Source organism: Hibiscus syriacus, unplaced genomic scaffold (genome assembly GCF_006381635.1).
Source record: "Hibiscus syriacus cultivar Baekdansim isolate YM2019G1 unplaced genomic scaffold, ASM638163v2 tig00110831_pilon, whole genome shotgun sequence".
Taxonomy (NCBI): domain Eukaryota; kingdom Viridiplantae; phylum Streptophyta; class Magnoliopsida; order Malvales; family Malvaceae; genus Hibiscus; species Hibiscus syriacus.
This window is the reverse complement of record NW_024062882.1, coordinates 4,788,665-4,810,620: the sequence shown is the minus strand read 5'-3', so window position 1 is coordinate 4,810,620 and position 21,956 is coordinate 4,788,665. Positions and strand designations below refer to the sequence as shown.

The 21,956-nt window shown below is 34.3% G+C and overlaps 1 protein-coding gene and 1 pseudogene across 1 annotated transcript; one reads left to right on the top strand and one right to left on the bottom strand.

The window, feature by feature from the left end:
- Positions 1–1,213: 1,213 nt before the first annotated feature.
- Positions 1,214–10,888, top strand: LOC120142867 (annotated as a pseudogene).
- Positions 10,889–11,578: 690 nt separating this feature from the next.
- On the bottom strand, positions 11,579–13,213 carry LOC120142695 (protein TRANSPARENT TESTA 16-like). The gene is made up of 8 exons (XM_039157213.1): positions 13,185–13,213; positions 12,755–12,950; positions 12,521–12,587; positions 12,287–12,451; positions 12,169–12,210; positions 12,041–12,082; positions 11,714–11,936; positions 11,579–11,639 (listed from the first exon to the last, which is right to left on the bottom strand). Exons 2-7 carry the CDS (start codon positions 12,940–12,942, stop codon positions 11,736–11,738), a joined length of 705 nt encoding a protein of 234 aa, XP_039013144.1. The 5' UTR covers positions 12,943–12,950; positions 13,185–13,213; the 3' UTR covers positions 11,579–11,639; positions 11,714–11,735.
- Between the last annotated feature and the right edge of the window lie 8,743 nt (positions 13,214–21,956).

Below are 21,956 nucleotides of genomic sequence, written 5' to 3'. Positions count from 1 at the left end.
TTATACCTAAAGTTTAATTTTTATTTCATTTTAGTATCCATGTTCAAAATTTAACAAATTAAGCAGACCAAAAATGATAGTTTAGGTAATAACGCGTTAATGTTTTGACAATGAGGTACTAAAATGAAACAAAAACTAAACTTTAGATATATTTTTTAAAAAATAAAAGTTTATATACTAAAACAGACCGAAACTGATAGTTTAGGTAGGAAATACATAATTTATCCTTGAAAGTTTAACTATGGCTCGAATACAGTTACACATTTTTTCAACCGAATCTGAAATAATTAAAGAAGAAACTTATTTTTAAAGATAAATTAAAGAGAGAGATTTAATCCATTTAAAATTCTATTCTTGTAAAGTATACAAATGATCTTCCAACTATAGGGGTTGTTTTGTTAAATTTTTTTATTATTAAAAGTTATGAAATGGTCCATTGACTATTTATAAGATACTGCTTTGTTGAATTCTCGACTATTAAGATTTTCAAAATGATCATCCGACTATTCATATGTTTCAAACTCGTCTCGTCATTTTCTGTTGAAAAACTGACGACAGCCTGAGTTGAACGTTAATCTACTAACTGTGATATGATAAAACTTGATCCCAAAATCTCAAATGACTATCATATCTCACTCAATAGATTAACGTCCAGCTCAAGGTGTCATCAATTATCTTAACGAGAAAGGATGAGTTTGTAACAAATGAATAATAGGGTAATCATCTTGTAAATTTTAGCATTCAATGAAACACCACCTTATAATCAAGGGATCATTTATAACTTTTAATAATTAAAGGACTCAATAAAATAATACTTTATAGTCAGAGGATCATTTGTGTACTTTACCCTTTTCTTTGTTCACTGATAAAGAATAATAAAACTCAATTTGACTGAATTTTTTCATGTAATTATTGTTGCAAACAAAATATTATAATTTAAAAATAAGTTGGTTAAATCTTAAATTAAATATAAATCTTTTTATATTATTAAATCAAGTTTAAACACAAATTTTTATTTTATCTTTATTATTATCGTGTTTACATAAATTATATTAATTAAGTGGGTTTCGCATCAATAATCAAATTTATTGTATTTTAATTATTTTAAAATCTAACAAGAATCTACTCGTTGTCTGCTTACATAAAAATCATCGTAACATATTATATGTTAATGATGAAGTATGATCAACTAATCACAATGAAGCGGTCTGCAATGGCTTCCAGAGCGGCCGTTTCTGTAGTATTTGTTTTGGTTTTGCTTAGTGTGAACAGTGAAGGGCTTAGGCAGGGCGGTGCCCCCGAGCCACTGTGACGTTCTGTGCCGGCAAGAAGCGGACAGAGTGGTGGGGCTTCCGGGCCAGCCGGTGAAGTTCAAGCTCTATGCGGGATACGTGACGGTAAATGAGAGTCATGGTCGACCCATGGTTTATTGGTTTTTCGAAGCAACGAGCAAGCCTGATCTCCTCCTCTGGCTCAACGGAGGTAAATTTTAACTCTTTAGGAATCATGATAATTGGCTGTGCTTTTATATTTATTTCAAATTGCAGGTCCCTGATGCTCATCCGTTGCGTCGGAAGCCGAGGAGTTGGGGCCTTTCTTCCTCAAAGAGATGGAAAAACCCTAAAGCTTAACCAACATAGATGGAACAAAGGTAAATACGAAAGGTCAATTTTTGGTTTTACTCCAATTTTGGTCATTATTTTTTTTAATTTCTTCATTAGATTTTCGATTTACTCCTATTTTTGGTTACTCAAGTGTTTAATCATAAATGGAGAAGTGATATAGTAGTCACATGTGTTGATGTGGATTACTACTTTTGTTGACATGAAATTTCTGTGTTGTTATGTCATTTTTCCTTTTTTTATTTTATATTTTATCTCTATAGATTAAAATTTTACAATTTTCATCTTTATGTCACGTCGGTAATGTAATTATCATTCTTCGGTGTATTTTTTGACCACTCAAAATATCGACGAACTTCTCTCATTGTCTAACACCACTATCAATTAAATTTTACCAAAATCACTTTGAACTTTATATAACTCAACTCTAAACACATGAAATCTCAAATCATTTTGATCTACAATATCCATTATCCAATCAACGTAGAATCAAGATATACAATTTATCTCCTATTTATCCACCTCCTCACCATTGTGATTGAGAAGAAGAAGCTTCATGATCGAGAGATCAAAGGAATTTCAAAACTAAGAGATTCTTCATTAAAAAAATTAGGACCACTTCATAGTTTCTAAAAGAAAAAATATATAGTATAATATAATAAAATAATCAAAATAAGAACAAATCGAAAGTTGAATGAATAAATTAAAATATTCTAAATTTTAGTGATCAAAATAGGAGTGGGAAAAAGGTTAGATGATGAAATTTATAATTTATCCTTTAATTTTAGGAATTGAATACGTTAGCTTTAAAATAACAGGATTAAGTACTTATCGGGGTCACTCTACTATTAGCGTGTTCCGATTTTGGTCACCAAATATATATTTTTTAATTTGATGACCAACAATACAAAAATTGATCATTAACATGTTGGATTGATTCTCTATTTTTGTTCTTGTGAGCCAGCTGCCAACTTATTGTTTGTTGAAGCTCCCGTTGGTATATATATATATATATATATATATATTCATCTCTCTTTTCTTTTGCTCTTGGATTTCTTTTAATCCTCTACTCGTTCGACATGTGTACTGACTAATATTATTCGATATATCAAACAAATATTTATATCTGACGCTTATCTAAATAGATTCTTCGTTATTAATTTTCCAGGTCAATTTGTTCCTCAGCTAGCTGAGGTGATTTTTGACAACAACGAGTATGTTCCTAAGTAGATTGGTATGGTTTTTTATTTTTTACATTTTTATAGTAATATTAAACTCATCTTTAAAAATTGTAAAAAAGTATGTATATATATTATATGGACAATTTGGATTAAAAAAATTAAAAAATATTTAGTATCAACAAATTTTAAGAGGTATATATATATTTTTAACACATTAGATCTAAATGGTCCATATAATAATTACAAACACATTTACTTCTTTTTTTCACCTATTTTTAATGTGTTCCATGTCATATATGAGCTAACATTAGAAAAGGGTTAATGATTAGACTAAGAGAAAAACCCGATTGATACAATATTGATACTTAGAGTACTTAAGTAAAATGTTTGAAGTTTAGTTTAAGGATCAATTTAAAATATGGGTAATAACGTTAAGGACGCTCGGTGGAATTAACCCAAAAATCAAATGTTAATAAACAAGGACTGACGTACCCCCAAACGATCAAATGAGATTTTTGGTCCCTATTACTTTAAATCGTATTCATGTCTTGTTCTTAATTCTTGGGTTTAAGCACATAATAGGTCCTTGAATTTTTGAAGTTAAACCCCTTTCGATATTTAAACTTGGTTCCTTCCTCATCGATGAACTTTATGTTGCGGAAGACGGCTATCGGATAGAGCAAAATTGCAACTGATAATTTGAGAAGATAAAAAATAGAGATAAAGAGGACACAAAATTTACGTGAAAAACCCCTAAATAATATAGGGTAAAAACCACAGGCAACGGTAGAAGAAATTCACTATGAGAAAATAGGAATTACAACCTCTCTCGATCTAACAAGGAGAAAACAATGATAATTCTCTCTTGATAAAAAGGAGAAAACAACTCTCAAGAAACTCTCTAAATTCTCTCTAGTATTGGAAGAAAGCTAGAATGCTTTGGGATGGTTTTGAAGCTAAATGAGCTAGGGTATTTATAGTTGAAGCTAAAGGACTAATCTTGAAAATACCCTAAAGTACAATGGCTAAATGTGAGATTATACCATTTCCAAAAAATCAACATTTTCATGTTGCCAACTTATTGTTGAAATTTTGGCTAAGTTAGGCACTGAAAGTTTTCATCAATCTATGTTGCCATCTTGGACTTTCAGTGATGCCATCTTGGACTTTCAATGTTGTCATCTTGGACTTTCAACAATCTCCCACTTGAAGATTTGATTAGAACAATCATATCTTCACACCATTCTTTCTACCTTGTACCTTCATATTGCTTACGTCTCTGACAGGCCACAAGAGGATCGACACCAGGTAAATTTATCAGCATTGATTGCATTCATCATGAAATCTACTATGTTGTCTTTGGTATGGATCTTCTGCATATCTATCGTCCCTTCTTCCACCTTTTCACGAATGAAATAGTACTAAACTCGTATGTGCTTTGTCCTTGAATGAAATGTTGGATTCCTTCCTAGATGCAAGGCGCTTTGACTGTCACAAAATAGAGAGACATACTCTTGATTGTGCCCAAGCTCTTCCAATAGCATCTTCAACCAAATTGCTTCTTTACTGGCTTGTGTAGCTGCTACATATTCTGCCTCTATTGTGGATGTAGCCACAACTGACTGCAATTTTGAAACCCAGCTTACAGCTCCACCAGCAACTTTAAACACATATCCTGTAGTAGATTTGATTTTATCTAAATCCCCTGCATAGTCAGAATCGACATACCCATTTATAAGTAAGTTTGATCCTCCGTAACATAATGCAACATTTGAGGTCCCTTTGATGTATCTAAGGATCCTCTTTACTAAATTCCAATGCTCTTTGCCTGGATTCGCCATGTACCGACTAACCACTCCCACTGCTTGTGCAATGTCTGGTCTTGTGCATATCATAGCGAACATTAAACTTCCCACTGCTGATACATACGGTACTCGAGACATCTCCATCCTCTCTTCTTCACTGCTAGGACTCATACTGAAGATAATTTGAAGTTAATAGGAAGAGGGGTAGAAATTGGCTTACAATCTTGCATGTTGAATCGTGACAAGATCTTCTTCAAGAAATTCTTTTGTGAAAGCCAAATCTTCCTATTACTTCTGTCTCGGTGAATTTGCATCCCTAGAATCTTGTTTAATGATCCCAAGTCATTCATTTCAAATTCCCTAGCCAATTGTGCCTTCAATTCTTCAATATGATCTTTGTTGGGTCCTGCAACCAACATGTCATCCACATACAATAGCAATATAACAAAATCGTTATCACCAGACCTCTTGAAATAAGCACAAGGGTCTGCATTAAGTCTGTTGTATCCAAGGCATATAATGAAGGAATCAAATCTCTTATACCAATACCTCGGCGCCTGCTTTAGACCGTACAGAGATTTGTTCAACCTGCAAACCAAGTTCTTTTTTTCTTTTTCTTCAAAACCTTCAGGCTTGAGCATATAAATCTCTTCTTCAAGATTTCCATGAAGAAAAGTTGTTTTAACATCTAGCTGCTCTAGATGTAAGTTCAATGTAGCACACATTGCCAAGACTACTCGAACTGTTGTTAGTCGAACCACAGGAGAAAAGATTTCATTGAAATCAATACCTTCTTTTTGAGCATATCCTTTGACCACCAGTCTTGCACGATACCTCTCAACTTGATCATCACCATTTCGCTTGATTTTGAAGACCCATTTGTTACCAATTGGCTTCCTTCCTTGTGGTAGTGGCACAAGGTCCCATGTATTATTTTTATGACGGGCTTCAATTTCCTCTTGCATCGCCATCATCCATAGTGAAGCATCTGAGCTGTTTATTGCCTCCTGGTATGTTGATGGCTCACCGTCCTCTGTTAAAAGGCAGTATGCAATATTACCTTCTATAACATAATCTGAGTGCCAATTGGGACGTCTTCTCGCACGATCTGATTGACGAGTTGTTGGAGCTTCAGAACTCTCTGGTTCTTGTTCATCATGTGTTGGTTCTGCTTCTGAAGAATCTCCTTGTTCAACCTCCTTTTCCACATGTATCTGTGTAGTCTCTAACTTTTCAGTACTATAATCGTACTCTTTTCCTTTTAGTTTATCTTCTACAAAGATAACATCCCTGCTGATGATCACTTTGCGGACAGTGAGATCCCACAAGCGATACCCCTTTACTCCATCAGCATACCCCAAGAATTTGCATTTCCTAGATTTTGGATCCAGCTTTGAAATTTCTTGGGAGTTGTACATCACGTACACAATACTTCCAAATACATGGAGGTTTGAATAATCAGTTGGTTTACCAGTCCACATCTTCATTGGTGTCTTCAACTCTATTGCAGTTGATGGAGCTCGATTCACCAAATAACAGGCGGTATTGACTGCTTCTGCCCAGAATGATTTTTCTAGGCTTGCATCTCTCAACATTGCTCTTGTTCTTTCTAACAAGGTTCTGTTCATCCGCTCTACCACTCCATTTTGTTGAGGAGTGTTTGTCACCGTGAACTGTCTTTTGATGCATTTTTTCTTACAAAAGTCATCGAATTCTTCGCTTGTGTATTCTCCTCCATTATCTGTTCTGAAACACTTGATCTTTTTTCCAGAATCAAGTTCCACCCACTCTTTGAAGTTTCTAAAAGATGAAAACACATCTGACTTCTTCTTAATAGGGTACACCCAACATCTCTTGGAGTAGTCATCAATAAATGAGACAAAGTATTTTGCTCCGCCTATGGATATAACTGGTGCTTGCCATACGTCAGAGTGAACCAATTATAGAACACTTTTGCCTCTAGAATTTGATGTGTTTGAATTTTAACTGGTGTTGTTTACTTGTTATGCAATGCTCACACAAATGAAGTGATATATTTGTTAAGCATGGAAGTAGCTTTTGCTCTACAAGGACTTTCATTCCTTGTTCTGACATGTGTCCAAGTTTCTGATGCCATAACATTGCAGAATCTGAACTACATGAGGCAACAGTTCTGCTTCTAGCAAAGTTTCTTCATTCAGCATGTACAAGTTTGCTGCTATCTTTTCGCCTTTCAACACCACAAGCGCTCCACGGAACACCTTCATGATTCCTTTTCGTGTTTCAATCTTACTTGCATTATTATCCAACAATCCGTAGGATAATAAATTTTTCTTCAGGCCTTTCACGTGCCGCACATCTCGAACAACTTTAATTGTTCTGTCATACATCTTCAATTTGATGGTTCCCACGCCAACGATCTCTAAGGCATGATCATTACAACTATACACAGATCCTCCTGAGACATGTTCATAATGATGGAACCATTCTCTTCTTGAGGTCATGTGATATGTTGCTCCCGAATCAATGAGCCATATATCTGCAAATCGTTTTCTTCCTTCCACGGTGGTTGACGCTTCACAGCATAAAGCATCTCCATCGTCTGAAGTGTTTGCGATATTGCCTTGTGGATTGGAGTTTTTATTTAGACTCCAACAATCCTTCTTTAAGTGACCCTTCTTTCCACAGTTGTAGCACTTTAAATTCTTCTTGCTTCTTGACTTCGATCTACCATGTTTGTGACTGACTACTACTTTGGCCACGTTCTGTTGATCTCCCTCTCATCGTTGTCAACGCTTCTGCTTGTTACAGATTTACTTGTCTGTCTTCTTTGTTCTTGCACCGATTTTCTTCTTGTAGAACAGCAGCTGCAATGTCATCGAAGACTAGACTGGTGACATTACTGTTTGTCAAGTTGATGATGAGTTGATCATACAAATCCGGTAGACTTTGAAGTAGAAGTTTAGCACGTTCTTGTTCTACTATTTTACAGCTTAAGGATGTAAGCTGAGAAAATAAAGTGTTCAGCGTATTTAAGTGCTCTGTTACTGAAGTAGATTCTGGCATACGGAGAGTGTACAATTTCCTCTTAAGAAAAATTTTATTGTGCAACGATGTTGCCTCGTATAATTTGGTGAGATGATCACATATCTCCTTAGTTGTCTTCTCCTCCTCGATGCTTGACAATACTTCATCTGCTAATGCTAGATGAAAGTTTGCCATAACATTCCCGTCCTTTTCGATCCATTTGTTATCGTCTGTGAAATCTACCGGCCTTTCAATGATAGTTGCTAGACAACCGTCTTTTCTCAAGATGGCCTTCATCTTCAATTTCCACAATGAGAAATTTCTCCCATTAAATTTTTCAATATCAAATTTCGCTATTTCACTATCGTGAATAGCTCTCTGGAACCTTCAAAGATTGGGTAATACCTTCTTACTTTCTTATGTTGGAGGATCCACCTTTTGGTGGCAACCACAAAGACAATAAGCAGATATTACACACTCAAATCTGGCTCGGATACCAATTGTTGCGGAAGACGGCTATCAGATAGAGCAAAATCGCAACTGATAATTTGAGAAAATAAAAAAAATAAAGATAAAGAGGACACAAAATTTACGTGAAAAACCCCTAAATAATATAGGATAAAAACCACGGGTAACGGTAGAAGAAATTCACTATGAGAAAATAGGAATTGCAACCTCTCTCGATCTAACAAGGAGAAAATAATGATAATTCTCTCTTGATAAAAAGGAGAAAACAACTCTCAAGAAACTCTCTAAATTCTCTCTAGTATTGGAAGAAAGCTAGAATGCTTTGGGATGGTTTTGAAGCTAAATGAGTTAGGATATTTATAGTTGAAGCTAAAGGACTAATCTTGAAAATACCCTAAAGTACAATGACTAAATGTGAGATTATACCATTTCCAAAAAATCAACATTTTCATGCTGCCAACTTATTGTTGAAATTTTAGCTAAGTTAGGCACCGAAAGTTTTCATCAATCTATGATGCCATCTTGGACTTTCAATGTTGTCATCTTGGACTTTCAACACTTTATGCAGATCGGGAATGCATTGATGGATGATGAAACAGATCAAAGAGGGATGGTGGATTATGCATGGGATCTTGCAGTGATATCCGATAGGGTTTACAACAACATCAAACTCGAATGTAATTTCAGTCGTCCAAAGCAATCTGATGATTGCAAGGAAGCCCTCGAAGCCTACTTTGACGTCTACAACATCATCGATATGGACAGCTTATATGCTCCCACTTGTGTTAGTAACTCCGGCACCGGCAATAACCGACGAAGTCCCGCGATTCAAGGCTTCGCCCTGCAGACGGTTTCCAAATTCGAAAGCTATTTCTTGCACTCGAATCTGAGTAATATTAGTAACATATTCTGATTCTTCGATCTAAGCTCGGCTAATCCCATTTTTTCCGGGATGGATAACACAAGAGACCGGAAGACTACGATTGTGCATGGGACGACCCTGAAGCTTATTTCAATGGGCCTGGCGTTCAAAAAGCACTTCATGCCAATGTTACCAACATGACTTATCCATGGACTCATTGCTGGTATTAATTATTCAATATTGATGTGTGTTTCAACAACCATGTGTACAGGGATGAACCGATGGAACTGACAGAAAATGTTGTTCTTTTGAAAATTTCAAATGTTTATATATTTTAGATATATTATTTGTATTTTCTATCGATAATTTCTTTTAGTTCCTTTCGACTCCTCTAACATAAAATTTTGCATCCGTACATGTATGTACAATAAATTTGAGGTTGTCTCATTTCCTATCTGCAGTGAAATCGTGTCAATTTGGGGAGATCGACCAGCTTCTGTGCTTCCTACACTCATGAAGCTCATAGACGGAGGCATCCGCACTTATATTTACAGGTAACCACCCAATGATTTCGGATGGACAACGTAATTTAATAACACCAACATGAAACCAAACATAATATCGATCTAAAAATAACATGAACACGAAATAAATAAGCAATTTTCTGATTTCCAGCGGAGACACCGATGGGAGAATTCCAGTGACTTCAACCAGGGCCGGTTCTGGGCAGGGGCAAGAGGGGCACCCGCCCAGGGCCAATAATTTTAATTTGTATTAATTTATTATATTTTAATAGACTAAATTAAAAATAAGGCTCATAAATATTAATATATCATTTTCTTATATTAATACAAGAGGGCCCATAAATTTATTTCTTATTGATTTATTGTTCTCATCATAACGTTAAAAACTATATTAATATACTAAATTAAAAACAGAGCCCATAAATATTAATAAATTAAATTAAAAGCAGGGCCCATAAACTTATTTCTTATTGACTTATTAAAAAAATGTTGTAATAATTTTAAGATTATTTTTTCTCATAATAATTTGTCGGATGTTGATGCAGATGATTTTTTTTTTTCTGAAAATAAAGTGTTGCAATTGACTTTGCCAAATATATTCATGTCAACGCTTGAAGTTCTTGAGTTTGTTAAAGCTAGAGATTGTTATCCTAATGTTTCAATTGCTTATCGAATCTTATTAACAACGCTGGTAACTGTAGCATCCGCGGAAAGAAGTTTTTAAAAGCTGAAATTATTGAAGAATTACTTGAGGTCAACAATGTCACAAGAAAGATTAAATGGACTAGCTATGTTATATATTGAGAAAAATATGTTGGAAACCATTGATGTTGACACTATCATCAATGAATTTGCATCAAGAAATGCTCGAAGACAATTTTTTTTATAAGTATTTATATGCTTAAATATGTTTTTGACATTTTTGATATTGTAATGAATTAATATTTATTTAATTTAATAAAAAATTAATTAAAATTTTATATTGCATATTTTTTAATATTCTTTTAAATTAGGGCCCAATTTTTTAATTTTGCCCCGGGCTAAGAAAAAGTCAGAACCGACCCTGACTTCAACTAGACTAACCCTAAAAAAGCTAGGGTTAAGAACAATCGAGGAATGGGCACCTTGGTACACCAATCATAAATAGGTGACACTTTAAATTTTTAACGGAAAGATGGAAATACTCGTAGTTTACATAAAATATACGTATAATTTCGATACGTGTATAAATATTTTTTTGTAAATTAATTCCATTTTGACAGTTGGGTGGGTGGGTGGGTGGACGATTGAATATGAAGGGCTTACGTTTGTGACCATTAGAGGAGCTGCTCATCAAGTTCCTACTTAAAAACCAAGACAAGCTCTTCAACTAGTTAGGCATTTCTTGGCCAACAAGAAATTGCCATCTACACCATTGTAGTCATTTTTTCTTACTTTCATTCTATTTCATACAGGAATGAATTTTTTCTGTATTATATTAGTCTCTAAATTATAAATTAGTATTTAAATTTCAAAATGTTCTATATCAGTTCTTGAACTGATATGTATGCTAAATGTGGGGCAATAGATGAGGCTTTAGACGTCTTTCTCAGGGTGTTGAACGGCAAAACCGATGTGTTGTCGTGGAATGCTATGATCAGAGGGCTTGCAATTCATGGATTTGTTAATGAACCTCTCGAATTGGTTACCGAATTGCAAATAGTTGGTTTTGTCTCTGATGAGATCACATGCTTGTGCTTGTTGAGTGCATGTGCTAATGGTGGATTAGTGAAGGAAGCTCGGTACTTCTTGAGTCTCTCGGCACACACGGTGTGACTCCAAAGAGACGTTCTGGCTCGAGCAGGGCAGGTAGCAGAGGCATATCGATTTCTACTCGAAATGCCAAACCTATTAGATACCATCTCCGGAGGAACTTTAAGTAATTCATACTTCTATAAGAACTCAATGGTGTAGGTTCATTAAAAACACACTGAAGAGAACACAAAAGAAGAAAAATGAGAAACCCACGGAAAAAGGGTATTGATCTTGAGTTTAATGCTTGGCTTCAGAAGAAAGAAAGCATATACATAGCACACTCCCTAAACGAAAACAATAGCAGAATTATGTTTCTAATAGATATTTGAGCACAAGATTTGATCCCAACAATGCTGATTTCATCATTCTCAGAAAATCTGCAGAATTGTAATCAAAAGAGTGTCAAAAGTAGTTTTCGAATGAATATACTAAACGATGACGATTAAAATACCATATAGCTTCAATGGCGAATGCTAGACATTTGAATCTTGAAGGTTGGGCTGAGAAAGCTGAAGCTGATAGGAATGGAACTGTTGAGGACTAATGGTTGAGAGCTGAAGCACACTACTGGGTTCATCATAGAAAGGGAATTGCCCGAGAACTTGCTGATGCTCCACCGCCTTGGCTTCCATTCCTCCGTGTTGATACTCGATCGTCGCTTGGTGTTCTTGAATCTGTAAGATCAACAAGAAACCAATCCAAATGGTAAATGTTTCGGCATCCAAGATTAGATGATCTACTAAATCAATACAAGTTCAATTGAAGTCTTTGTACTCACCCATCGGTACATATTGCTGTTTTCTTCCTCTAGTATTCTCTCCTACACAATTTTTTGAAGTACAAAACATAAATTAGCATCTGGTTACAATGTGAGGGAACTTAAAGAAGTGTCAATTCATGTATCACCTTTCTACGCAGATTATCAAGTTGTTGCTGCAAAAGTTCATTCTGCAGAAAATTGTAAAAAGCAAGAGATGAAATCTTTAGTTCAAATGAATAAGAAGATGAAGATGAAGTCGTATACCTTTCGCTGTCGGACCTTGATGGCGGATCGTTCGAGTTCATTTTCGAGTTGTTCGAGCTCTTCGAACGGTATCGAGCTCATGTCCTCCCCGGTGTAGCGCCGCATGCTCAGTTGAAGCCGACGGGTTTCTTTCCTTAACACTGCTAATTCATTGTACAAATGCTCCTATATACATATACATACATAAATATACATCCATGAAAGATGGAAATGTGAGTTTATAAAGTTTCTTACCCGATTGTCATGCTCAGGAATGGTAGCTCCAGTAACCTTCAGATACCTATCAATGATTTGCTCCATTCTGGAAAACATATTTAGCCATAAACAAAGGATCAAAAGCTTTAAACATTCAAATTCATCATGCAAAAAGCAGATCTGCAGAAACATGAGAAAAGTAGCCCTGATATAGAAACCCTAGCTAGTTTTTTTCCCATGGCAGATAATAAGAACAAACCAAAAACTTCAGACCTGTACGGCTCACTGCAGTACTGGCACATCTTGCCGGTGGTGGAGAAGATGATGAGGCCGATCTGAGCATCGCAAAGCACAGAAAGCTCGTGCGTCTTCTTCAAAAGTCCGGCTCTTCGCTTCGAGAACGTCACCTGTCGAGTCGTCTGGTTCTCTATCCTCTTGATCGCTATCTTCCCACGTCCCATAATTATATCTAAAGATCAAAACATATTATATACTCTTTTTTTCTCTTTTTTTAAAAAAAACCCTCTGTAAACCACCAGAGAAAAGGGTTGCAAAAGAACAAATAATAATGGAAAGTAAGAGCTTGATCTTCTGGAACTTAAAATAACAAAAGTTTGTTTTATAGTTTGCAATAAGTTGATAAACCCAGGAAGGGAAATGGAAGATGGGAAAGATGATGAGTCCTCTCTGTGAGTAAAATTACCTATGTTGCTTGCTTGCAAAACTGCAGCTCTTTTGGTGTATGAGCAAGGAATTTATTCTCTATATGCTATTTGCTTTAGTTTTTCGTTTCCTAAAAACCCCATCCTCTTCCTATAAAACTACAGAACTGCACCAAATATATCGGTTGAATCCAGAACTGATGATCAGATTCGTTAAAATAATTTTAATCACCTCGAAAAAAATCTTAAATTATTATATTTAATCATTTTATGTCGTATCATTTTTTTTGTTAAAATAATTTGTTTCAACCAAATAAGACGTTTACACTGTCATATAAAATTATATATTTTGTGATAAAAAATAGTTTAGGGGTTTAAAACAAAAAAGAGTCATAGTTTAAGGACTTGTTTTGACCAAAAAAATAATTTAAGTACTTAAAGTGATTACATATAATAGTTTAAGAATTTAGTTTAACTAAAAATAATTTAAGTACTTAAGACAAAAAATAGAATAGTTTGAATACCTTTTTCTAGTTTTTTTTAAAAAAAATTACTAGTTCGATTGTTCGAATCAGACTTTTAATTATTTTAATGATTTTTTCACTTAATTAATTAAATTGATTATAACAAAACCATAGAATACCAAAGTAAAATTAGGTTATTTCAGTTATGCTTATATAATAAATAAGTACATAAATTATATTATTTTTTTATTTAAGTGTTAAAAGTATTTTTTGATCAAAATAAATACTTCAAGTTAATTTTTTGGTCAAAATAGGTATCTAAAGTTTTTTTTTATCAAAATAGGTAATAATGTATTCAATTTTTTTATTTAAGTACCTAACGTATTTTTTAATTAATCTCACATGTTAACTTTTTTTAAAACTTAGATGAAAAAATTTGAATAATTTAAGTACCTATTTTGACCAAAAAATAATTTTAGATATTTATTTTGATCAAAAAATATTTTAGACACTTAAATAAAAAAGAAAACATAGTTTAAATACTTATTTGTGATATAAGCCTTATCATTATTTAAAGTTTTAACCTTAATTTTCAAATTAATTTAGAGTAATGTGCGTTAGATGTCAGTGAAATATATAAAAATAAATTTGTTCGGCTACTCATTTTTTAAATATTATAAAATAATCAATAATTTTTTTAAATAATTACAAAATAGTTCATATACGTTAAAATGATAATAATTTTTTTAAGTTTAAAGATTATATTATAATAGTTCAATAAGTTTAATGATTTTAGATGGAGTAGGAGTAGTGGCATTATCAGTAATTTAACAGCAACAAGCATCCCTTTATTGTCAAAAGGCGAAACAAAGACAAAAGGGGGGGGTGTCGCCTTAACCACTCTTCTGGCAAGCAACCTGAAATTTACCAAAATTAGAAATTTCTTTTACTGTGAGTTGAAAACTATGACAGTCTAAAAATAGAAATTTTATGAAAGTGGGGCCCATCAAAAACCCTAATGGGTAACGACAAACTGTAACAAATCCCATGACTATGACTTCTTTGCTATTCAATGCATGGATCGCAGCTTCATGGTCTGGTTCATATTTACCTGAGGATAAATCAATCAGAGGTGAGTGAAAAGTAATATTCTTTTTTTACTTTAAAGCTCCACGTGGAAAGGTTATTAAAATTCAGGGATGGTCAAACATATGAACTCGACGGGTGTCTATCCGACTTGATCTTATAGGGGCTTTTTTTAATTTTGGAGATTAGGACGGGACGGGGTGAGTTATATGGTATATAATTTCGGGATAGGATAAGGTCGGATTTAAGGTGAAAAAATAAATTTGGCCTGGCTTGATATAAATTATTATTTTATCTTTTTATATATACAATATATTTAAAATTATAGGGATTTTATTTTTATATTATTAAATTATATTTTTTAATTATTAAAAATATAAATATATTATTTTAATAGTTTAAAATATAATAAATAATTATAAATATATTCTTTTAATTATTTTAAAATATGAATATATTTAGATCTAGTCGGGTTGGGTAGAGGTTTTAATATAAAATTCGGGACGGATCGGAGAGATAGAAAATCTAAAATTTATCGAGGCATGGTGAGGTTGGGTTCAGGGAATGTATTTTTGGTTTGGGGTCACGGTGGCTAAAAAATCGCCCCGCCCCGCCCTGCCCTATGTCATCCCTATATTGATTAATTATATAATGAAATTTTTGGATAAACTATACTCGTGACCATTAATTATGCAGAGATTTTAACTTAACCTTCGATCTTTAATTTTAGTCAATCATATTACTTAATTATTTAAATAATATTAATGAAGTCACATATCATTAATATTTAATGGATGAGTTGACGTGATAGTTAACAAAATTAGTATAATGGAATATTTGGTTCTTAATACTTGCATAAGATAATCATTAAATTCATCAAATTATTACTAGCAAGGCCGACCCTAGCAGGGCAGGAGGGGCGCCTTCCCAGGGCCCATAAATTAAAAATTTTAATATAATATTTTTTTAAATTTTGATAATAAATTAAAAAATTCTAACATAAAATAGGAAGCCCATGAGTTTATTAAAGATAACAAATTTAAAAATATAAATAAAATAATAGGTAAGATATTGCGTTTATTGAAGATTGTTCTTAAAATTCTAGGTAAGATCATGTTTTCAAATTGTTTCTTTTGATTTCTATATATTTTCTAATTCTAGATAAGATCTTTCTTTTATTTTCAAATGTTAAGTTATATATTGAGAAAAATATGTTGGAAAACATTGATTTTGATAATATCATCAATGATTCTACATTAAGAAATGCTCAAAGACGACATTTGTTTATAAGTATTTATATGCTTAAATATATTTTTGACACTTTTGACATTTTAATAAATTTCTATTTGTTTAATTTAATAAAAAAATCTAATAAAAATTTTATATTGCATATTTCTTTAAAAAATTAACTAAGTAGCACATTATTTTTTAATTTTTCCCTAAACCAAGAAATAGTTAGGATCGACCCTGATTACTAGTCACTAAATTTTATCAAAATTTTATAATTATTATAAGTTAGCGGCAACTATTTTATAATAATTTGATAAAATCAATGATTATTTTATAATTTTTTTAAAAAATAATAACTAAAATAAATTTTTAAATATAATTGAATTACTTTTATTATACTCTACCTAATTCTAGATTAATATAATATAGTGGAGTTTTTGTTGTTTAATCAGAATTTATTCGAAGTCTATTTATAGTAAAAAGGCAAATGCATACTAGGTTTTCTAAAAGAGGAAACCACTGGCCATCGGCATTGGTCCCCCTATGAGCTTTGCCCCACCATTATTGCATTGCTCGTCACCATCATCATATCTCCATATCTCACTTACCTCACCATAAACTGCAGTTACCACCCACATTCACCATCGTTAACACATATCATCCGCATCGTAATATCATATTCGATCGCAACTCGAAATCGAACTGATTAAGTATCAACATGCAATGAACATTAATTTTATCGTTCGAATCTAAATATTATCTAGATTTATATAAAAAAATAGATCAAATGTTTATAAATATCTAAATCTACGATCAGAATTATCATCCCGAATAACGATTTAAATTTATATTCATTCGTTAATATCCGAGTTAGAAATGAAATAATAGAAAGGGAAGAAAAAACGAAAGTGGGAACATGGGGGCTTACCTAAAATGGGAAGGTTGCAGAAGCGGTTTAAGGTCCCAAATCAACCCTAAATTAGGGCTGGGGTTTCACATGGGGCTTGCCAGCCATCTACAATTTGCATCATCATCACCATTAAATAATGCAAAAGGGTTGCCTCAAAGAGAGATCATTTTATTATACTTTTGATGCTCAGACTTTGGTCAAATTTCTTCCTTAATGTGGGCTTTAATCATTGTTGATAATATGATGGTAGACATTATCATAACGTGTGAAGACACTTAAATTCGTCGCTCATAATATATTCATTATGTTATAAGTTATAATATATATATAGTTTATTTACACTTAAATTCGTCCCTTATAATACATACATATATATAATATTATATTATGTTTATTTACATTTTTTTCCCTTCTTTTCTTCTCTCCTTTTACAGGCCCAACAGTATGGCCCAAATCCACACGCTGACCCAACTGCAATGGAAACCCTAGCAAGCCTTCACTCCATCAGCGCCGCATGGTGCACCCAGCTCTCCCTCACTCGTCTCTCCACAAGCGCCACAGTCCCCACTTGGCACGCCGCTTGTCACGCAACGAACCCACTTTTCTCGGCCTCCAACTTACGTGAATGTGTAGGACACCAACTGCTCAACATAGCCCGGTTCTCTCGGCCACAAGCAACGATGGTGGATGTCAAACAAATAAGAGTAGTTGGGTTTGATTAGGACTCAAGCTAGACCAAAAAAATAGGCATGCATTTTTGTATAAATAGGCATGTAATCACAGTATTAGGGAGATTTTTTTTTTTCACACGGTGGATACGAAAGACAACCAGAAATTATCACACAAATTACACACGAAACATTACGAGAGAGAGGTCACGAAAACATCCCAGAAAACCGAAGCAACTCAAGCATTTGTAAACGATTCGCATAGAATAAAGAGTAGTGATTCGTTTTACCTTTGTTCGTTCATCTCTTCCTTTGCATGTCGTTTTGTGCTTAAGGTTTGGCTTGAAAACAGTCAAAAATGGAAGGCCGAGGACCCGGGGAGGGCTTTTTGAGAGGATCTTGCCAGATCCACCTCCCGAGGCCATTTTCTTTAAAAAAAAAGCCATTGTTTTTCTGGAAAGCAAGACCCCCCGTTCTTCGTGGTGAAAAACATTCGAGAAAAGGGAGAACAGAAGAGATATTTCGGCGAGAGATGAGGATGAAATGAATTTCAAACGTTTGGTTGAGTTAAAAATGAGGGGATCTGCGTGTTTCTGTTATATTAAGGGTAAACTATGCCTTGTGACCCTCTGATTACTTTATATATATATACGTATTTCATATTTTATTTTTATATTAATACTTTTTGTTGTGTTTTACAATTTGCTATATATGTATATATTATTTTAATTTAACTATTACTATTATCTTCTTTTTACTAATTTATATATATATATATATATTTACGTTATTATTATTATATACGTATACCTTTTTTTTATTGATTATTTTTGCTTAATGTTATATTTTAATATATATGTATATACTGTTTACAAATTATATATATGTATATATTATTTAATTTAACTATTACTATATCTTCTTTTTACTAATTTATATATATATATATATTTACGTTATTATTATTATATGCGTATACTTTTTTTATTTGATTATTTTTGCTTAATGTTATATTTTAATATATATGTATATACTGTTTTACAAATTATTATATATGTATATATTATTTTTTAATTTAACTATTACTATTATCTTCTTTTTACTAATATATATATATATATTTACGTTATTATTATTATATACGTATACTTTTTTTTTCTTCTTTGATTATTTTTGCTTAATGTTATATTTTAATATATATGTATATATATATATATATGTATATACTTATAATAGTTTATTTATATATCTATTATTATTATGTGTACATTTCAAACGTTTTTCGATTACCTTTTCTTTACTTTGTTTTTATTTCTTGATGATCATCTTTTATTCATTGTATTTATTTATTCGTTGGTTGTATGTAGATTATTAATATTTCATTTATTTATTTTACTCTGCTTATTAACCCCTTTTTTTTCTCTTTTTATCTTCATTCTTGTTTCCTTTATTTTTCATTTTTTTGTTTTCGTTCTTTAACGTCTGTATTGTTAAGGGAATTTAATTCCTTAATTAAAGACAACTGGAAATTACTAGTACCGAAAGGGCGGTTCAAGGGTGCTAATCCTTCCTTGGCTGTAATCGACTCCCGAGCCGACATATTTCCGGTAAGACGCAGATCAGTAAGAAATAGGGTATCCGATCAACCCCATTTATTTTTAATAAATGATCGGTGGCGACTCCTAATTCATTTTCCTAAGTCGAAGCCCAATTTCGGGCCCAATCGAAAGACGGTTGCGACAGCTTGGCGACTCCACTGGGAACTAGGTAAGCGAGTCAGGCTAAGGTAATTTCCAGTCGTCTTTTTAACGAAAGGTAAGTTTAAATTTTAAGGTAAATTTCGATCCTTATTGCTTACTTTTGATTATATTTTTCGAGTAAATAGTGTACTAATCGTTTTCTCATGATTTCAGCTTTCCAAACATTTTCATCTAAGGCTCTAAACCCGAGCTCCGAACCCGTTTAAGTGGGGGTGAAAGCGACGCCTTCGTGTGAATTTATTCACCGTATGGGCCTAGCAAGTAGCCTTCGGGATTCATATACCTATGCCTTCGTGTGAATTTTTCTCCGTATGGGCATAAGGGAATGTGTCCTCTCGAGTTTAACTTAGTCCACACAAGCCTGTGATGGGTTTCGGACTAAGGGTCTGGTCGGTCCAAGGGGGCGCCAGCAAGGAGAACTCGAGTACCGTTTTTAGAACCCAAACCGGGAGGCTTGAATAAATAGAGCCTACCCCAAAACCACATTCCAAAACTTAGGACATTTCTTTCCTAACCTTTTTTTTCATTTACCATTTATTTTATTTATTTTTATCTATTTCTATTTTACTAACGTTTTTGCCTTTGTGTTTGTTTTCTAGCATTTGCATCATTACAAGAGGCTATTGATCCCTAAAAAACGTTTGTTATACACAAAATAATTCGAGTTAATGGACAAAGGTGTGGTAATACAAGAGATTGAAAACGCTGTCTCAGGGAAACTATGTGTCAGAACTGGTTAGTTATGCCGCTATCAGCCTGAAACAGAATAATGTCCAGGAGATGCGAAACATTTGGGACAGTTGGAAGAATGACAGAAAGCAGAAGTTCAGCCAACGATATGGTGATATCGCCCTCTTGCTCCATGTCAAGACTGATGACCCTTACTCCGAGCATTAATTCAATTCTGGAACCCGGGATATAGTTGCTTCACTTTTAACCAAGAGGACATGGTGCCTACCATCGAAGAATACACTACACTGCTGCATTGTGAAAGCATCAAGCTTGAGCGAGCCTACATTAAACACATCAAAAGCCAGCCCTTCAAGAATGCACTGGCCAAAGTTGCAGGAGTAGATGAGAAATGGGTAATCGATCGGACTCAGCGTAGAGGCAGTGGAGAAGGAATTGAATGGATACACATAAGCAACTAATGAAAAACCACCCTGATGAGTGGAAGACTATAGACCTGTTTGCACTGGGTCTGTACGGTTTAATCATATTTCCGAAGGCTTTGGGGTGCATTGACGCTGCCGTGGTGGAACTATTTGAGCAACTTTCTAAACGAGTTAACCCAGCACCAGCCATCTTGGCTGAGACCTTTCGATCGCTCAACCATTGCCGAAGAACTGGCGGAGGAAGATTTACCGGGTGTATTCAGCTCCTTCAGGTCTGGATTCACAGCCACTTCTGGAAGACTAACGGGGTTGCCTACCGTCGTTTTAGTACCACCTATTCACCTCTAGGTGAATTTATTACCTTAAAATGGCATGAAAGCGCCTCGAAAGAAAATGGATGAAGGTCTTTACGCATCTTCAAGACCGAGATATTGTCTGGAGAGCCCCTTGGTTATTCCTCAGTGATGTTCTTTTTCGATGTGTGACTCCGACACTGTGACCTTACTTGGACTTTGGGGAGCAGTCGGGTATGCTCCGCTATTAGCACTTAGACAATATGGAGCACGACAGTTTGTCCCAGTAACATGCGGGTTGGCTAGGTCAGGGTTTGAGTATCACGGCGACAGCTATAAAAAGATGATCAAAGAAGCAGCCGATTCGTGGAGGAAAGTATTCCGGATGGATGTTGTAGCTGCCAGAAGCATGCTCACTCCAGATTATGTGGAGTGGCGAAGATTAAGAAAGAATGACAACATCCCTGTGCCAGACTGTGATGACACCCGGACCATGGAAGAACATCTCAGGCATGTCCATTCTGAACTCGAGATAGCCAAGACCGAGTTTGAAGCAGTGAATAATGAGTTGAAGAAAAGGATAAAGGAACTTGAAGCTGAACGTTATCAGTGAAGCTTGATGCTGACTCTCAGAAAGATCGGGCAGAAAAACTGGAAAAAGAACAAAAAAGAGTCCGTTTTGAGCTCGAAGACTTGAGAAAGGGTATCAAGATAAGGTCAAGGATAACTCCAAGTTGAAGGTAACCTCTGAATACTGGAAAGACGAAGCTCATAGCCTGAAAAGGAAGTTTGAGGGGCCTGATGAGAAAGCCTGGAAGGAACAGATGAAGACTGCCCAAAGACGCTTGGCAGATAGTCAATATCAGAACCAACACTTGAGAGTTCGGATAGCTGACTTAGAAAAACAACATGAGAAAGATGGCAAGACATAGCTGAGTTAGAAGCTATTATAGATGGGTTCAAGGGAAGCAAACGAGCTTCAGATAGTGCCTTTCGACGGAGGATTACAATGGCGTTTCCGTTGGGAACAAGCACAACGAAGGGTGAGGGCCCGAGACGCAACCATACGAGATTTCCTGGATCAAGTGCAAAAGCAGCCCGTCATCTTCACGGTCTAGCAAGGGAAGCTGGTGTGGTTCGACAAGGCATTCAACCAGTGACAGATGAAGGCAGAAGACTTGTCAACCTACTGGAAGCTGTTCGGGGTCTAGAGGATTTAGTCCGAATGTACCTTTAATCTGTTTTTATGTCTCTAAAAAGATAAAACATTTTTGTCTGAATAAGGAT

What these genes read in the sequence shown, in the direction of transcription:
- LOC120142695 (XM_039157213.1), bottom strand. Translation starts at nt 12,942, where the DNA reads ATGGGACGTGGGAAGATAGCGATCAAGAGGATAGAGAACCAGACGACT. An exon ending in TACTGCAGTGAGCCGTACAG is followed by an intron (nt 12,588 to 12,754) that starts GTCTGAAGTTTT and finishes TATGTTTTCCAG; the next exon opens with AATGGAGCAAATCATTGATA. An exon ending in TCAAGGTCCGACAGCGAAAG is followed by an intron (nt 12,211 to 12,286) that starts GTATACGACTTC and finishes AATTTTCTGCAG; the next exon opens with AATGAACTTTTGCAGCAACA.